The 12,597-nt window shown below is 38.3% G+C and overlaps 1 protein-coding gene and 1 long non-coding RNA gene across 5 annotated transcripts in view; one reads left to right on the top strand and one right to left on the bottom strand.

Moving 5' to 3' along the window:
• ITPRID2 (ITPR interacting domain containing 2) overlaps positions 1–7,712 on the bottom strand; it is a 39,163-nt gene extending 31,451 nt beyond the window's left edge. For 3 of the 4 annotated variants that reach the window (XM_082841466.1, XM_082841463.1, XM_082841464.1), the window contains exons 1-6: positions 7,243–7,554; positions 6,843–6,888; positions 3,833–3,882; positions 2,929–2,985; positions 250–289; positions 66–164 (exon numbers count right to left, since the gene is read on the bottom strand). In XM_082841466.1, coding sequence (XP_082697592.1) covers positions 66–164; positions 250–289; positions 2,929–2,985; positions 3,833–3,882; positions 6,843–6,888; positions 7,243–7,453 — 503 coding nt within the window. In that variant the 5' untranslated portion in view covers positions 7,454–7,554. Of the gene's footprint in view, positions 1–65; positions 165–249; positions 290–2,928; positions 2,986–3,832; positions 3,883–6,842; positions 6,889–7,242 lie in introns of all 4 variants that reach the window. The other variant, XM_082841465.1, reaches the window with a different exon arrangement.
• LOC309963243 overlaps positions 1–12,597 on the top strand; it is a 244,831-nt gene that overhangs the window by 213,298 nt on the left and 18,936 nt on the right. The window lies entirely within an intron of this gene.

The raw sequence follows: 12,597 nt of genomic DNA, 5'->3' as shown, positions 1-12,597 counted from the left end.
AAAAGGGTTAAGAGTAGGTCATCTACAACACAATGTAGTTGCAGTATAAATCCAGAATAAGTTACCTTGAGACTGTTCCACTACTTTTCCCGGATCCAGTGGAATTCATACTTCTCCCCTTCTGATGAAACTGTAGTCTTCTCTCTTTGGCCAAGATATTATTGCTATAAACAAAATTAGATTATATAAAACTTTATTTCCATAACTGTTCTTCATTTTTAGAAAGGAAAAAAACAAACAGCTACGTACCAGTTTTCAATTTGAGCATCAGTTTCATGGAGGTGGTTGGCTAAAGGTAAAAAGAATATATGCAAAGCACAACTGTTAGTAGGACAATAACTACTATGATACAATCAACAAGAAAGCAAATTAACCACATTATTATAGCTAAATGCCTAATATGCCAGACTCTTGTCCTGGTTCATTAAATCTGCACCATTAAAGGTAATATACAGATAGATAAGAACAGACTCAGCAGCTTTTGGAGGGTGTTTTAGGTTTTGTTTGTTAGCAATGTAAAACTACCTCCACTGAACGTTTAATATAAAAAGATATATAAATAACCAATTAAATTTAACAGTTTGAAATAAGTCGTAAGAAGATACGTGGTATATGTACTTCTAATTACTAAATTTAAAAACTGTTAATAAAGAATACCTCAAAAGCAAAAACATGATTTAGCATTACTTAAGTGTGGCAATATCTATTCCTAACGTGGTTTTTTTAAGGCTGATAATTCACTCCAGTTACAACCAATTTTTCATGCACCTACTTTGAAAATTCCTACTCATTTCACATAAGTTTTCTTTTAAAAGTTGCCTTTCAAGTTTATCCTAGACTTACAAGTTCTAAACAAATAAATGTTGTTAAGTTTACAGTGGGTTAAATTTACTGCATTTAAATTTTATAGACAAACATAAAGAATGAAATTAATTAAAAACATCTTTTTCAGCACAACAGACTTTTTTCTTTTTTCATTTCTGATCTGCAGAGTCATGGCAATTTCTTATCAACCAGAAAGGTTGATGAATGAATGAAATGAAAATAATGAATGAATGAAAATAATCTTGAAACAATTTTCAGTAAAACAACATAATAGCTCCACTCTTCTCTGAGACTTCCTTTTTGGGTCTGGCTTCCAATAAAATCATTCACTATGGATGAACAGGCAGAGCACGGAGGATTTTTAGGGCAGTGAAAATACACTATATGATAGCATAATGATGGATACGTGTCATTACACATTTGTCTAAACCCATAGAATGTATAAGACCAAGAGTAAACCCTAGCATACACTATGGACTTTGGGTAACTATGATGCCTTATCCTAGTTTCATCAATTGTAACAAATGTACTATTCTGGTGAGGGATGTTGACAATGGGGGAGGCTGTGCACGTGTGGGGCAGAAAGTATGTTGGAAATCTCTGTACCTTCCCCTCAATTTTTCTGTGAACAAAACTGCTCTAAAAAAATGAAGTTTTTAAAAAGAATTCTATATTGTGAAACTACTAAGGCAGATATCAAAAGTGCTATTTACAATAACAATAAAATGAATTTTAATAAGGGGTTAACAGTATGTTCAACTATCCTGATTGGGAAGCAGTAAGTTTGAGTTTATTTTATAGAGTTTAATCCTTAAAAGCATATTAACAGAAATAAAAAAACTAACATATACACATTCTAGAGTTTTCAATGTTAGAAGGCTCTAAATAAGTATTCTTATCATACAGATTGACTTCAAACTGCAAAAGACCAAGGATATTAAATTCAGTGGATAAATTCACTATTCATCAACTTACAATTCAAAAAGATTTAATAAAATCCTTAATTCTTTTTTTTAATAAAAAGCACACATTGGGACTTCCCTGGTGGCACAGTGGTTAAGAATCTGCCTGCCACTGTAGGTGACACGGGTTTGAGCCCTGGTCCAGGAAGATTCCACATGCCGTGAAGCAACTAAGCCTGTGTGCCACAACTACGGAGACTGTGTTCTAAAGCCTGTGAGCCACAACTACTGAGCCCGTGTGCACAAGTACTGAAGCCGACGTGCCTAGAGCCTGTGCTCTGCAACAAGAGAAGCCACCGCGATGAGAAGCCCGCGCTCCGCAACGAAGGGTAGCCCCCCACTCGCTGCAACTAGAGAAAGCCCACGCACAGCAATGAAGACCCAACGCAGCCAAAAATAAATAAATTAATTAATTTTTTAAAAAAAGCACACATTAATAACCCAGCTATACAGTTACCAATAATTTTAAAATACCAGTAAAACAATAAAAAAATTCTTAATTTTATGTTGTGGAAAGCTTTATTATGAATCCACAGGAAAAGATTATATAATCTGTGAAAATTTAAACATTGCACAATACACTTAAAATCCTAACGCAGCCTTGAACAGACATCAGCATAATGCTTTCTAATTAACTTCTCGTAACTCTATTTTGTCTTTGTCCTTTAGTCTTCTAAAAATCTGGAAAAAGAGGAAGCGGGAAAGACAGGAGACACTTGAATGCAAAGAGAAAGACAAGCTGCAGCTGTTAAGTCTGACATAAGGCTACCTCACACTAAAATAAGCTTCACTTTAGTTTTCTCACGTATAAATATTTAAGTTTCCTTCCTTTTGAGAGACAATTCTTCCCTCAGTTATATGACCATTGTTTGCCCCCAAATAGTTCCTGTAAGCTACAGAGTCCAAGGAAGACCTTTGGACATTGCACAATGGTTTTCCAGAGCCATTCCTACAGGTCTCCTATAGGCTCTTACTAGATTATTAACACATAAAAGGTTCTGTAAAATGTGTCTGAGCCACTTTCAAGAACTTTAAATTTAGCTTTGAGGATCATAAACATGAAAACACATGACTTTCTCTCTCTCTCTTTTATTTTTTTTAATTTTAAAACTATATGAAGGTACAGTTCTTCCAAACATACCTTCAGCTCCCAAGGACAAATCATCCTCAAAACTTCCTCCATTTCTCACAAGCACACCTGAAAGAAACATTAGAAGATTCATGCTGGTATTCTGTTCTTTCTGACCCCCACAGAAAATCACTGTTTTAATTAAAACAAACTGACCAAGCAAAATATAAGACACAGTAAAGCATTTCAGACCTGAATGTACTCACAGGTTATTCTGATTATATAATTTCAGGAAGGAAATATAAATTTTCACTTTATCGTAAAGGAAACCATGATTTGCACCCAGGTAAAGTTATTAGAAGCCCCAATCTACAGGCTACTTTATACTTAATAAGCCTCTAAGATGTTCAGTTAGATAATGTATCTTACCCAACAGTTTCATGGAAAACCAGATCCCAGCACAATCATTCCTTTTACCATATATTAAGTCAGGAGCTCAAGCTAGATTTTCCTGATACTATAAATGTTTTTCATATGCCTTGCCACTACCTGCACATTCTTGTTGTACTTTGAATTTCAGAATTTTGCCTTGCACAGGTGTGGCAATCTCAGTTAATGTAAGCAAAGAAATGCTACACTAAATGCTACACTAAAGCTCACCTGATTCACTCAACACATATTTTCCCTATGTTTACATATCATATTTATGTATTTAATTAGTCTTTATAATATCTAATTGGACAATAAAAAGAAACGAGTTTCATATTGTGGAAAGGTTTGGTAATTTGTTTAAACTCATCACTGTTTTATGGTTCATGACAAGGTTTCTCCCTTTAGGCTTTTATCTTAAAACACCATACTTTATAAACATGAACATCACTTTTATAATTTATACACACACACACTCTTTCACTCAGAGGACATATAAAGTAGGACCCTCATAAAGAACAGATTTAGAAAGGCAACTTTCTCTTACCCTTGAGTGTACTACTGCTTTGCTCATCCAGTGAGGCTCCCAAAGGGGTACTGAAACCACACAAACATATAAACCTTAGTCTTGAAAAGCTGTCTGGAAAGCTGTCACTGCACAGCCTTACACTTTAAAGGGTTATAGCTAAGCAAGCTTCTAATCACAGTTGAATTTTCCTCCCAAATGCACATGGAATGCAAGTGAATTACATAAGTAATATCCTACTAAGCAAATACCTATCATCAAGTCAGATCACCAGGAATGATTTAATCACACGTCTGATCTGCCAGCAATTAAGAGCAAGAATGGCAATTACAAATGATATGAATTGGCATTTTCTTTACAAAAACAGAAAAAGAAAAGAGAATGACAACAGGCCTTAAGAAAATGTCTGCTCCCCTCAATCCCTTCCCTAGAAACAGGAAAGAGAATTAAGAAAAAACAAATCTTTATCTCAATAAAATTAAAAAGTCAGAGTATAGTTAGAAATAAGGCTCAACAGTTTTCTCAAATCCCATCAAGCATTTTAGAGCACCACTCAATGCCTCCCTTACCCCAACTATTATCTTTTCTGATACAATGGAGAAGTTTGGAATTTTAGGCTTTTAAACTAAAACAAATACATGTATTCTTCATTTAACTCTGAAAAGAAAATTACTAAAAAGTTGGCTTGAGAATCAACCCTAAGAACTAGCCATTACTAAAATTCTTTCACATTCTTGTTGTTCAAACACAGATAACTTAGAAATCTTTTTAATGCAAAATGTTTTTCATTTCTTTCTCAAAACTAAGTTAAGAAAGAAACAGGTTGTTTCATTATGAAAGTTCTACTTTGTGTTATAAGCCTTTCGTCAGCAACAATTTATACCTGTTATAAATTCACATCAGAAATGGGATCAATCATAAAAATATCAGTTTCAAAGAAATATTACTGAAATGCCACTTAAATGTTAAATGTTAAAACAAATATACAAGCAATGGCAGTTCTTTAAAAGTGCTTTTGAAATGAAAAAGAATAAGCCATGACCATAAAGATAATAAAACCTCGAAGTTTTTGCATATATTTTAATAAAACTATACTTTATGCCCTCAAAAAAGTCATTCCTCTTCCCTGGCGGTTACTTTTGTAGGACAAAACATTGCATTACTCCTTCTGTAAATGTCTCAACTGGCCTGGGCACCAACAGAAAATGGCAAATGAGCAGAATATAACTGGCATTCTCCTTCAAAAACAAGTCTCTCACTCTTATAATTGCCCTCTTACAAATCTTATCAAAAACTCTATCCCTTCTTAGATGCTACTTATTCAAGCAATTTGTTTCAGCTTAGCCACCAAAAAAAAAAAAAAAAAAAATTACCAAAATAAAGACTCCCTTTAAGGAAAAACAACATGGTATCTTTATTCAGGATATGGAAAGCAATAAGAAAACAAAGAATATTTGAGAACTTATCAGGGAGGTTGGGGGCGGATGCTGTCTTCAGATCATTTGTACATAATATACAAAGTAGACAGATGCCTGACTCTGGGAAGGACCCTAAGTTGTTATAGAAAAAAAAAACTTGCATATATCCTAGCAGTCAAATCTGTGATAATAAAGCTAACAATAAAAGACTTTGTTCTAGCTCTCCAGAGTACAAATGAATGTCCCTTTCGTACAGAATAGGTGAAGCTGTAGGGAACAAGAAAGAAACCTATGTAGGAAATCCGCAACAGACTATAGAATCTGCCTACATAAATCAAGATTAGCAACAAAACTCCTGGAATTTTCAGAGATCTTGTGTCTTGGTGAATGTTAACATTTGCCCACTGCATTTATCTTAAAAGATGCACTTATTTACTGTCTACTTGATATAACTCTTATATAATCTTAACTCCCGTACACCATAAAATAAACATAACATGATTCTTCTCTTGCTCTTAAACATTTTTTTGTGCATCTTTAGAGAAAAGGTCCATATATTTCATCATATCTCAGAAGGGTCTATGACATCCTCAATAAAGGTTAAAGAGCTCTATAATAAAGAGTGTTCAGTAAGGCTCCAGGCAATTCACCAAAACAGGATAGCAACAGAGTAATGGCCAATATTTTATGTCTTTAAGAAAGAAAAATAAACTGGCATATATAAGAATCAATTCTCTCTCCCCACCAGAAAAGACTTCTCAAACTCTGGTACTTGGACAAAAGATTAAGAAAAGCCCAAATTGAGATGGCAAAAAATATGTATAGAAGCAAACACCTTAACAAAAGTTAAAAAGCCAACATTCTTCATGTGAGATTTTACAAGTAGCAAATAAGTTGGAAAAAAATAATTAAAATATGAAATAAGTACATTTTACTGTATTAAGATACGATTAATCTCCTCTGTACTTTACCAAACATTTCTGTACCAGCTACCAAAGCATGTAATTAAACAGATTTATGCAGCCTGAATGTCTTCAAAGCTCTATTTCCCTTCTGTGAATTCCAGGGCCATCTGACAAATGCATGTCCAAGAAGTAAGCTAGAACAAAGTAGTTAGCTAGTTTTAACAGCTCTCTAAACAGAATTAAGGCACCAAGATAAAGTTAAAGCCCGGTTAGTGTAGTTAAGTAAATTACATTCATCTAAAACACATTGGAAAGGGAAATGACTCTTCTGCCAGATATACACATGTCAAAACAAAAGCAAAATAAAATACTGTGTGAAATGTGACAATCCTTTCAAATAAAAACAGGGCAAGCATAATAACATGGCATGATTATCTGTTTCAGGTTTCTGATCTCTGATGCTAACATCACGCACCGGAGCTGAACTCCTAATAACTGTGAAGTCAACATGGTCACCAAATAATCGGCGGTCACAGCACTTCCATTTCTAATCGCTTAAAGGAGGAAGCTATCCGCCGGCTCACTTTCCGGTTTATGGCTTACGAGGTCCAAGGGACCCGCAAGGACGGCGGCCCGAGTCACTCCGCCCAGGCGTCCCATCAGCGCTGATCTTTCCCCGGGACGCGAGCGGCGCAACCGAGGACTCACCGGCAGTCCTTGAGCCATATCGCGATCTTCTCGTTGGGCACGTTTCCTGCGGGGCAGAGCGAGGGGACAGCTCGTTACCGACCCCAGGAGGACTCCGACCGTGGGGTCACCCTGGATACCCCCAGGTAGGAAAATCTACTGGGGGCAAAATGCAGCCTAAGCAACACGGCTTAGAGACCATCTGAAGGGAAATGATAGCACCTGGGTGTCTCGACGCTGGAGACGCCTTACCAAGCACGCACGTTTAAAGGTCGGAAGTGTCCCCTCTCCCCTCGGCCTCTCGAGCCCAGGACGATATTCCAGAACTCACAGCAGTCGCCCAAAGCGCACGAGACTTTTCCCCGCCCGCCCGAACTTCCCCGAGCCCCCCGCCCGCCGCTGCCCCGCGGGGCGCACGGACCTCTCCCCGCGGCCGCCGGCAGCTTCGCTCCAGAGAGGTCTTCCTCGTCGTCCTCGTCCTCGTCCTGCGTCGTAGCTTCTGTGGACAGGTCCTCCGTCTCCGACGCCTGCCAGGAGCCGCGGCACTTGGCCCAGGCCTTCCTCCTGCGACTCGCCACTTGCCACTCCAGTTCCTCCTCCGCCTCCGCCGACGCCACCAGGGGCCGGTCCATGGCTGCACCGGGGGCTCCGCAACCCCAACCGGAGTCTGTGAGAGACAAGGCGGCGGCTGGGACCCCAGCCCCTGCGGTCAGCGCCCGGCCGGGCTGGGGGCCCCGGGGAGCTGGAGCAGGCGCGGGGGGAGGAGGAGGAGGAGGAGGGGACGGGAGGGAGGAAGGGAGGGAAGGAAGGGGAGGGAGGGGGCGGAGGGCCAGCGTTTCACATGAAGCCGGCCGGGCGCGGCGCGGGAGCGCGAGCGGCTCGAGCGAGCGCGGCTGGGAGCCGAGCGCCGGACGGCCCCAGTCCCGGCTCCCCGCCCCGCCCTCCCCTCGGCCCCCGCCCCTCCTCCCGCCTCAGCCTGACGCGCCAGGGGCCTGGCCGGCCGCCGCGCGTCAGCGCGCCCCTCCCTCAGCGGCGTTCCACGCCCCCTTCCGGCCGGGGGCGCGCGGGGCGGGGCGCGGCGAGCGCAGAGTGGAAAGGCCCGGCCCCCGTCCCCCGCCCTCTGTCCCCTGCCACCCGCCCTCTGTCCCCTATCCCTGGTACCCCGCCGCGGCCGGCGGAGCAGGCGAAATTTGGTTCCTTGTTGGTTAGTAATCTTTGCTTATTAACTTCTCCTCTCACCCCAAAAACAGAAGGAATGTGGAAAGGCCAAGTTTCACTCAACGCCCTTCTTCACTGCGTCCAAACTGAGTGTCTGCTTGGGCTCGCTGGAAGTTATTCTTCGAGGAGTCCAAAGAATTCTGTCCAAGAAATGGTGGAGAAAGATGGGAGAAAGAGGCGCGTAATTGGTATTTCTTGTCAAAATATCAAAACTGGAAAAGACTAAGCTTCGTGGAGTGCTCCTTTCACGCTTAAGAAAGTTATTTATTGTGATCGTGTTATGTATGAAAGATTTAATTTGGAAATTCCACATTGAAATGAGACATAGAGAGGTGAAGGAAAATAGAACAAGGAACAGCTGGGAAAAAGTAGAAATACTTGCTTGGATTTTGGTGCTACAAGATACAAATGATGTAAAGGTTTAGAACACTTTAAAAATGAGTTTGAGCAGTCCCTTTTGTTATTTTTAAAATCTTATTAGCAGAAAGACTATAAAATCCTATTCAACATCATATGCAAGATCCAGACAAACTTCCCAGAACCATCATAATATCATTCTGGGCCTTATACTGTGAAATATGAGGGGGAGCTAGAACAGGGATACTGGTATCTCATTGCCTTGCCATTTCACTATTTTTTCTTTGAATCTTAAAAATTTTTTTCTTTGAATCTGAAAAGCTTTCCAGCCTTCAAGCGTCCTATAGCAAAATGCAGCTAACAGTTTAATGGTCCTTCAAAATAGGCCAGTGTCTAGCTGCCCGTAGGAAAGGTGAGCAGGAAAGCAAGTGAGGGAGGTACCTGGAGAGAAGGCACTGAAAGGGCTGGTCAGAAGCCACACAGAACAAAGTATGCTGTCTTCAGTTTCATGCAGGGCCCTGATGGACCCCACCCTACCCAGTTCCATCATTTCCACATGCTGTTGCTAACTCTCTATCCTAGCCTCTCATTTCATTCCTGTTCTTTCTGTCCAATACCTTAATGATCTTCAAGATCCAGCTGATCCAGAACTTTTCCTGGACTGCATCTTTCCACCACCTCTGGTCACATCTTTTCCACAATTCCCTGGTATATAACTGAATGTCTGTCTCATTTATTTTGGGACTGAACTGTGCAGTAAATAATATGACTGGCTTCTGAGGGTATGTTTGACTTCCTAGGCAGACTGTAAATGGAGACTAAAGAACGTTATTCTATATTCTTCTTGCACAACTTACACTTTTAGTACAGTGCTAATCCCACAAGGAACATTGAGTTCTCTTGAGGTAAATTTTCTATGCTTTACATTCTTCAGAATGGACTGTCAAATGGATAAAATATTTACTTGCTTTATGTTGTTTCTCTATGGCCTATTACCTTTTACTTAGTTTTGTTGTTTAAATACTTTAAGACAATAAAGAATTTTTGAGAATAATGAACCACATTTTATATTTAAAAACCAAACCACCAAGTCAAATGATAAAGAAAGTGGGAAAAATTGCCAGCAGGTAACATTAGAATAGAGTACAGCAATTCTTGAATCACCAATAGCACAATCATATGTTTTCTTCTACATGATAATTTTAATGTAAAACGTTGAGGATACAGAACTAATAAAGAAGGAAATCCTTGAAACAGTAAGCTATTTTGAAAAGTAAGGGGTTTTCATTGTATTCTCAACTTTGAGATTTTAGAAAACTGCCCAAGGTATTTAATTTATTCAGAAATGAATGCCATACTACACCTGAGGAGAGTCTAGTTGTTTGCTTGCTTCTGCAAGGATTTTTTTTTCTAAACAAGAACTGTATTGTAGACCTACTGCCAATCAACGTTGCAGAAGTTCTACATAAAGAATAATGTCTGAGTTACTAAAGCCTACAAGGTGGAGGAAGAAATACATTTATGTTAGACGTGGATAATCCCATCCAGCATGATGTAGTGGGAACAGTAGGGTCTTTGGTGTCAGACTGAAGTTTGAAATCAGTTTCTGTCTCTTTCTAGTTGTATGGCCTAGGCTAAGACAGCTAATATCTCTGGATATCACATTCCTCATCTGTGAAGTTGCAATCATGATAACTACCTTCCCAAGGTGATGTGAGGATTATATGAAATAAAGTGGTTGCTCAGTATAGCTCTTGGCATTATTATATCGCAGCAGACAAAAATCAGTTAATTTTATATGGGGGGATTATTCTTATAGTAAATGGCATCTGTCTTCATGCTTATGCAACTGAATTTTTTAAATGGCATAAATTCAGGCTAGGACAGAAAACAGACTAGTTAAATTAGGCAATTTTAAATGGTAAAAGCATATATCAAAAGTGAAACATTATGCTCAGTTTAATTAATTACTTATTTTTTGCTTTTCTAGGCCTTAACACATGCCTCCAAATTACAAAACAAGATTTACTACTAGGTAAGCTAAGGCATTTTGGTTCTAGTTAAGGTATTGTTTCTTTAGTATTTACATAATTAAAAATTTTATTTTGTGCATCAAAATCTTAGTAATTAGGAATCTGATCAGAGAGTGGTATAGTGCTGCAGTTTACCAAATTGAAATATAAAATGCTACACTTTTTATTTAATCTGCCATTCTATTTACCTTACACCTCCCAGATCCCTTTTGTCTTAATAATAGAATTGCCTGGAGGAAAGAATTCTGTATAAAGTAAGTTTGGTAAACTCTGCATATTTTCACCTCCCCCAAGCCCATCCCAGTCGCAGTGAATGTTAAAGACTTGTGAAGTTTTCAAGATTTATTTTTTTTAAATAAAACTGTTTAACTTTGCTTAACCCAGCATTTCTAAAATTCATTTCGACATGTAATGTTTTGGGCCCCCTCAACATAACTGTTAACATTTCCAGGGATACCAGTGGGATGATTTACAATAGGATAAAAGAGGATAAAAGGGAAATGTTACTGAATGAATGAATTCTTCAAAAACTTTCAAAGGTTTATTTACAAATCATTCAATTGAACTATGAGGAAAGGTGGTTAGTCTGACTTAGACTGATTTTTTGATATATTTCTTTGTCATTATTAACCATTAAAATATTTCTGGTTATTGTGTATATTTTAAAGTAATAAAATTAAATATTTAAGGTCTATAAACCTATTACCTATACTTTTGGGTTTTTCCACATTAGCAAAAACTCTTATTATACTAGTTCATTGTCCTCATAAGTAAGCATTAACATAGCAAAACCATCTATTTTGATTTCCTTCATTCTCCCAGGTACACATCGGAAGAAGCAGGTGTTAATACCACTGGAACTTTGCCTTGCAAATTATTTACATAATCTGGGTAAGTTTATATACTTTCTGATTTTGTGCATGCTAAAACTTGTCGTTTATCATTCATTTCACCATTCCCAGATCACAATTTCTTCAGTTTGCCACATAGTGCTAAATTTACCCTTTCCATGGTAAAACGTTGTTAGCCTGCTTGTTTTCTTTTCAGTGGCTCAATTCTCTGGTGTTTCTGAGCAACAGGTGAGAATGGCTCATCTATTCTTCATCAACAATGGGTGAAGCAAGATTATATAACAGAATAAGCTTTATTTGGTCTGTTTCATAAATTCATGAAACAACTCAAAGGAGGTTTTGAAATCCTTATAACTGGACATAGTAACACATGGGAAAGCCAAAATGTTTTTAATTCATCTGTGAAGCTTTAATGCTCATGTTTAGATCAGTCCTTTTCTTCATTTTCTTTTCAGTCCTGCCCTAAAATACTGTTTTTAAAGGTCTCTGATATTTTGAATCATAAAAGCTTTGGAAAAAGTATATTTATTGATATCAGATGCTCAATCTATGCCACTTGATATAAAACGTTTTTCTGCGGTACACAACAAAACAAGAGGGAGTCATTATTGCATTTTCGAGTTTTAACACTACTTTTATATGATCAATTTATTGATACACGTTTTTTTCCTAATTTAAGATTAATTTCTAGCTCTTATGTTGCCTATATGATTCTTCCTATTTGAAGGCATTTAGAACTGTAAAAAAATGATTTCACTATGCATATATTTGGAATTATATATTTACATGTAAATCTCCCCTTCCACATTTTATGAGGATCAGAAAAAAGGTTGGTAACTAGATGAACCACGTATCTATGTAATACGATGTATCTTTAAAAGCTTTAAAGGGTACAGACCTCATAAATGTTTTTTTAAAACACACCACGCACACACACACACACACACACACACACACACACAATGTCTTTGTAAAAAGTAATTCTGATGTGTTCCTGAACCTGAATAAATATAAACTGCACTGGCCTATCCCACCACATTTCCCCTCTCTAATCTCCATTCTGCAGCCCCTTCATGCCCATCTCAGAACAAACACAATCTGCATTCAGAACAGGACCGTTTACAAGTTCAATGGAGTTATTTTGGGTGAGTCATTGAAAACACAGTACAAAACCTTTCCTCACTCACCAGAAATGCATTTTTAAAATAAAGCCAAAGTGAACAAGGCTTGGCAAGTTTGAGGGTGGACAAAATGGGGAGAAAGCAGGGTTTCTGCCAGATTCAGACAGGATTCTGCTAAACCATTTTTGGCTATTCT

Source organism: Leucopleurus acutus (genome assembly GCF_964270905.1).
Source record: "Leucopleurus acutus genome assembly, chromosome: 6".
Lineage (NCBI taxonomy): Eukaryota > Metazoa > Chordata > Mammalia > Artiodactyla > Delphinidae > Leucopleurus > Leucopleurus acutus.
The sequence above is the reverse complement of the archived record's forward strand: the minus strand, read 5'-3'. Positions and strand labels throughout refer to the sequence as shown.